General features: G+C 43.6%; 1 protein-coding gene across 8 annotated transcripts in view; it reads left to right on the forward strand.

The window, feature by feature from the left end:
- The window catches only part of LOC119475759 (rap1 GTPase-activating protein 2-like), a 59,925-nt gene that overhangs the window by 37,175 nt on the left and 16,750 nt on the right, over nucleotides 1-6,000 (forward strand). For all 8 annotated transcript variants that reach the window (XR_005203860.1, XR_005203861.1, XM_037748762.1 and 5 more), the window contains 15 exons: nucleotides 276-521; nucleotides 962-1,065; nucleotides 1,463-1,541; nucleotides 1,950-2,003; nucleotides 2,104-2,187; nucleotides 2,350-2,450; nucleotides 2,573-2,702; nucleotides 3,135-3,290; nucleotides 3,504-3,575; nucleotides 3,661-3,747; nucleotides 3,997-4,143; nucleotides 4,822-4,926; nucleotides 5,111-5,202; nucleotides 5,390-5,494; nucleotides 5,866-5,953. Coding sequence is in view for 6 of the 8 variants with exons in the window: in XM_037748762.1 (XP_037604690.1) it covers nucleotides 276-521; nucleotides 962-1,065; nucleotides 1,463-1,541; nucleotides 1,950-2,003; nucleotides 2,104-2,187; nucleotides 2,350-2,450; nucleotides 2,573-2,702; nucleotides 3,135-3,290; nucleotides 3,504-3,575; nucleotides 3,661-3,747; nucleotides 3,997-4,143; nucleotides 4,822-4,926; nucleotides 5,111-5,202; nucleotides 5,390-5,494; nucleotides 5,866-5,953 (1,650 nt within the window). In the remaining 2 variants the exon portion in view is untranslated. The remainder of the gene's footprint in view (nucleotides 1-275; nucleotides 522-961; nucleotides 1,066-1,462; nucleotides 1,542-1,949; nucleotides 2,004-2,103; nucleotides 2,188-2,349; nucleotides 2,451-2,572; nucleotides 2,703-3,134; nucleotides 3,291-3,503; nucleotides 3,576-3,660; nucleotides 3,748-3,996; nucleotides 4,144-4,821; nucleotides 4,927-5,110; nucleotides 5,203-5,389; nucleotides 5,495-5,865; nucleotides 5,954-6,000) is intronic.

The following is a 6,000-nucleotide window of genomic DNA, read 5'->3' on the forward strand; positions in this document are numbered from 1 at the left end:
TTATTTCAAAAGAAAGAAGAAACTAGAAACAACAACTATCAAAAGAGATGTAAAATGATATAACTGAGATAGTAAAGACGTCTAAAAAGGATAAAACATGAATCCGTTTATCTTCAAACAGTTCAGTGTCCCTGCCACATGTGGATCAATCTCCAAGTCCTCATAACGGAGATATGTGGATGTCGCCTTTTTTTCTTTTTAGCAACCTGGAGAGGAGGTGCAGTGACGCCCACCACAATGCATGTTGGGTAATATTTCTGGTGTGTGTGTTGCAGGTGTTGGAGAGGGGGGCTCCGTACCCTCAGGTCATCCTGCCGGAGTTCGGCGGTTACTGGATCGAGGATCCTGAGGCTGATCCGCCTCCTTCCATCTCTCTGGAGATCAGAGGAGAGGAAGAGGAGGAAGAGGAGGGAGGATTGGGAGGAAGAGAGGAGGAAGACACAGCCCCAGGGGATTATGGGTACCGGCTGGAGGAGATCAGCGAGGCTGCACGGGCGTACAGGAAGCACTTCTTGGGCAGGGTGAGGTTTGGAGGAGTTTTAACCAAAGAGACGAAACTCGCCGCCATTTTGGACTGAAAACTCTTATTATATTTATAATATTTTTATTGTTCAACGCAGGTTATTTCAGTAGAATATGACAATAGAATAGAAATAATGTAGTTTTACTTTTGTACGTCTCTTTATAGACGGACGTTTTACTGGCGTTTGGCAGTCACCTTCAGTCTAAAATGGCGGAAGGAACAAACTCTTGACTTTCACTTCTTATGAATATACGTTCTTTTGTTTTAACTGAAGCATCTGTACTGTTGCTATGGTTACCTGCAGGTTAATGAATCCTGAGCTCTGGTTGGTGGAGATGAACAGATGTATGATTTAAACGGACACCTGCCAGCCAATCAGAAAGCAGGATTCTCTGTGGACATTACATGATGAAGTTTCTTTCTGTTTCTGTCTCTCAGGAACATTTGAACTTCTCCTGCTCGGCCAGCAGTGTTGGAAACCTGCTGCTGTCTGTGAGGCACGAAGAGGAGAAGGATCAGGCGTCCCTCCATGTTCTCATCAGGTACAAACAGATGTGTTTACAGCTGCTGGAGGCTCCCCAGTGGGCCAGAGTACAGATCTGAACTGAGATCATGTAGAGGACACCTTTTTACCTGAAAGCAAATCTCCAGTTTCTTCTTTCTCAGTGGCTGTTATGAGTTATAATACTTGTGTTTTAGATGTTCACCATAAAACTACAACACTCGTCTACTATCTAATAAAGGAAAAGTTCACAAAGAAGACTTTAAATAGAGGATTACACTACTGAAAAAGATTGCTGCACACAGCATTTTATCCCTGCATCTAATTCACTTTAATCTGTAACCATAAATGTAATTGTTTTTTTAAGGACTTATTCTAGCTGTTACCGGTCTGGTTCTGGACCAGGTTCAGGACTCTTGTCTCTTTTGTCCCTTCAGGTCTCGGGTGAAGAGCGTCTACCACAGATTGTCCCTCACAGAGCTGCCTGACATCCCCAGTGTACCGGAGCTCGCCAAGGTCCACAAACACTCACAGCTGGAGAATAAAGCAGTTATAAAACATCACAACTCAACTGAATATGTCACATTCAAATATACAAATAATATCATATAAAAAAAATAGATTATTTCCACTTTCCTGGGTCCGTCTTTCATGTTAAGAGACTTTAACCTGAGTGCAGCATAATCTTTTTCATGAATGTTCCTGTTTTATTGGCTGATCATTTTGCTTAGTTAAAGTCATATTTTACCCATTTTAATGCTTTTATTTTCTTGTTTCTGAGAGCTGACTTTTAGCCCTTTAAAGAGCTTTAGTCATTGAATGTGTTGAACATGTAAACATGCAGAAATATCTATAATCTATCAAAGCTTGTGTTTGTTTACGGGTGTAAACATCTTTATAACTGTGTGTTGTTCCTCCTTAAAGCTGCTGTGTGATGAAGCAGCAGGTCTGCGTTTCAGTCCCGTCCTCTACCCGAAGGTGACAACTTCCAACACCTCCAAACGTTTCTCCTGAAGGACGTAAGAGACCACGTTGGACTGATTTGATCAAACATGTCCATCTGTCTTTGTGTCATCAGGCGTCTCAGCTGATCGTAACCTACGACGAGCACGAGGTCAACAACACCTTCAAGTTCGGAGTCGTTTTCCAGAGATTTAGACAGGTAACATCAGAACCTAACCTCCAGGTCTGAGAAGTGAAGTCAACGCTGAAGAGCCTTAAACTATAAAAGAAGACGCTCGTTTTAGAGATCATGTAGCTGACGGATGTGAGCGTGTCGTGGTCACGTGTCGTGAGCCTGATGGCGTTCTCATCTGTCCACCAGGTGTCTGAGGAGGAGCTGTTCAGGAACGACGAGGAGACGCCGGCGTTCACCGAGTTCCTGCAGCTGCTGGGAGACACGGTGGAGCTGCAGGACTTCAAGGGGTGAGGAGCAACAGATTCATGTTAGAACCAATCAGAGGCAACAAAACAATAATATTATAATAACAATAGTATAATATAGTTTTCAAAAGTCAATACCAGCTGTCCTTCCTCCCTCTGTGCAGGTTTCGGGGGGGTCTGGACGTGTCTCACGGTCAGACGGGTTCTCAGTCCGTCTACAGCGTCCACCGACAGCAGGAGATCATGTTCCACGTGTCCACCAAACTGCCCTTCACAGAGGGAGACACACAGCAGGTAGACAGCAACAGCATTAACAACAGCAGGACGGAGCATGACGGTGCATTACACTCAGTAGGACACAATATGACTCAGCATGACGGAGCATGACATGACTCTGCACAACATGACAAAAAAACGCGATGTAACAGTAATGGAGACATGACGTGGCGCTAAGTGGCATGACATGGTGTCACGTCACGTGGCATGGCGTGATTATAGCATCACTCTCAGCATTATAGCACGAGAAGACCTGACGTTATGTGGCTTGGCGTAATATGATGTAAAGTGGTGTTGGCGTGGTATGACATGACGTGATTATAATATGACATATGTAGCATTTAGCAAAACATAGCATGAGAGGACATGACATGAAATAAATGTGACGTGGCAACAATAACATCGTAACATGTGACACGACGATAGCGTGACCACAACGTTCTCCTTCAGCTCCAGAGGAAACGCCACATAGGGAATGACATCGTGGCGCTGGTGTTCCAGGAAGAGGCCACGCCTTTTGTCCCCGACATGATCGCCTCCAACTTCCTGCACGCCTTCATCCTGGTGCAGGTGGAGGAGCGCTGCTCCGACAGCACCTCCTACAAGGTGACAGAAAACATGTTGCACTTCCTGTTTTACATGTTTGGAGAAGCGTTCTCTCACTAACACACCACGAGATGTCGCCAAATCATATGCACTGTACCTTTAAGACAAATTAAATGATTTAATGTTTTCTACAGTGCATTATACTGTACAGTATATGTAATCTCTTAACTGTACCTTAACGTCAGTGACAGTAGAGACTGTTTTTATTGACAGGTGTCCGTCACAGCACGAGAAGACGTACCTCCGTTTGGCCCGCCCCTCCCAAATCCAGCTGTTTTTAAGAAGGTGAGAGGAAGAGGAGGTTTCACTCTTCGAGTCTGTAGAGTTTAATATAAACTCATGTGAAGCTGATGCTCTCTGTGTGTTTCAGGGTCCAGAGTTCAGAGAGTTTCTGCTCACTAAACTCATCAATGCTGAGATGGCCTGCTACAAGAGCGACCGCTTCGCCCGACTTGAGGTATCAACACCTCAACACACTACAGACTGTCTGCAGGGTCCAATGTAACTCAGTACTTTCATGGAAATACTCAAGTAACTTACTTGTGCAGTACTCAAGTTAATGTACTGAGTTGTGGTGTTCCACAGGGCTCCAGTTTAGGTCCCCTGTTGTTTTCTATCTATACGCAGCACCTGGATCACAATACTCACACATATGATAATACTAATGTGTGTGTGTGTGTGTGTGTGTGTGTGTGTGTGTATGTAGGAGCGTACGCGGGCCGCCCTGCTGGACAGCCTCCATGATGAGCTGTACAGACGCTCCCAAAGCATGCTGGGATTAACGTCAGGTCTCGAGGAGGAGGGGCGAGCTGAGAACGGACACGCCCACGGAGGTCTGCTGGAGTCCATCAAGGTGTGTTTCTGTGTGAAACAGGGTTATATATATATAAATAAAACCAAAATAAGCAGTGAAAAATAGTTTTTGTAAACTGAAACTAAATAAAAACGATATCTTCAAAGAAAAACTAAACTGAAACTATATTTCCTGGTTAAAAAACGTATAAAAATAAACTAAAAATTAGCATTCAGTTTTAGTTTTTTAACTCTAATATATCACTACCGAAACAAAGGAGATAATGATTGTGTTAAACCACAGAAACTAAACAGACCTGACCTTCCAGGAGATGGTGCTGTGACTGCTTCACTAAAGTAGCGTGAAGATTAATCATTATGGCCATCCACAGTTCTCCAATCAGGTATTTTGTATGTGTATATAGTTACGTACTTCTGAGACATTATAGCTGTTCCTCACAAACTAAAACTAAACCTTTCTGAAAAACTGAAAGTAAACTAAAACTAGCAAACACACTCTGACACCCTTAAGTTTCCCCGTGTTTCCGGTCTTTGTGCCAGCAAGGCTAACAGTTTCCCCTCTGCTAAAACACCATTTTAAAACTATTATATTCATATTATGTTCATATTATTATATATAAACTGTATAATAATGATAAATAACAGCAGAATGTTTAACGTCATACGTTAATCCAGAATTATATTAATGTCTAACAACATGACATGCTTCCTCCATCAGAGGGCGATGCGAGGGCGGAGCGTCTCCATGGAGACCATGTCGCGAGGTGGGGCGGGTTTGCCCACCAGTCTGAGTGGGGGGGGTCTGGCACACATCAGCGCTGAGGTGAGTATCTAAGATGTTTCTTACCATGGTGATTGTTGTCTATGATGTTTCTTACCGTGGTGATTGTTGTCTATGATGTTTCTTACCGTGGTGATTGTTGTCTATGATGTTTCTTACCGTGGTGATTGTTGTTCCAGAGTCTCTGTTAACAGCTGCTGTGTGTTGTTTGTGTGTTGGATATCAGTGTAATGTGAAATCTCCTGTGAAGAGACGTTCAGGACTTTTTCCTCGTCTGCTGAGCGTCGACAGTCAAACAGAGAAACACAACCAGAGGAGGTAACTTTATTATTATTAATTACTGTTTCAGTGTCAGATGCTGCTGCTGAAAGCACAACATTACATTTCTACTTAAACACCGGTCCAATAAACAACATGTCAGAACTCTTTCCACAGTTTCCCCCTGTCCTCCACTACATGTGATCCTTTAACTCTTTATTCTCTGTGTGTTATATTGATGCATCAGTCTCCTCAGTGAACAGAGGAGCTTCGACAGCTGCCACGCCACACTGGAGGTGAGGTCAGAGCTGCCGTCCAATCCCAGCTCTCCGGAGGCGGGACAACGAGACAGGTGTGTGTGACTGGGCAGGTCTTCCTCCTAGTTCAGTAACGCACCGTGAAACGCAGTAATGTGTCCATAAAGGCAGTGAAGAAGAAGACTTTTCTTGCAAACCATTCACCAAAACTCATCTAAGAAACACGTTGCATCATTTCCTTCGTCATAAAAGCCCCACCAAGACGTGAATGTTGTTGAATAATTAGAACCCTGCGTTGACCACAGCGAATATTTAAGGACTAGAAGACATCAGGACATATGAGGAAATCAGGAACATAACGGCTAAAATGAAACTATAACTGTTGGTCCATCCAGAGAGAAACATGAAGACAGAAGACAGGATTATGTCAGCTGATGTTTTATTGTTTTTTATTATTAATCTGTAGGATTCACATGAAGAAGGAGAGCAGTAAGATCTCCAGATCGACATCCAGCACCTGCAGCTTCAGCATCCCGGCTGACGATTCGCACCTGGTGAGGAAACGTCAAATACATGTAGAAGAGTGGAAGTAGAAAGTAGC

This window comes from Sebastes umbrosus, chromosome 17, assembly GCF_015220745.1.
Source record: "Sebastes umbrosus isolate fSebUmb1 chromosome 17, fSebUmb1.pri, whole genome shotgun sequence".
Classification (NCBI taxonomy): Eukaryota; Metazoa; Chordata; class Actinopteri; order Perciformes; family Sebastidae; genus Sebastes; species Sebastes umbrosus.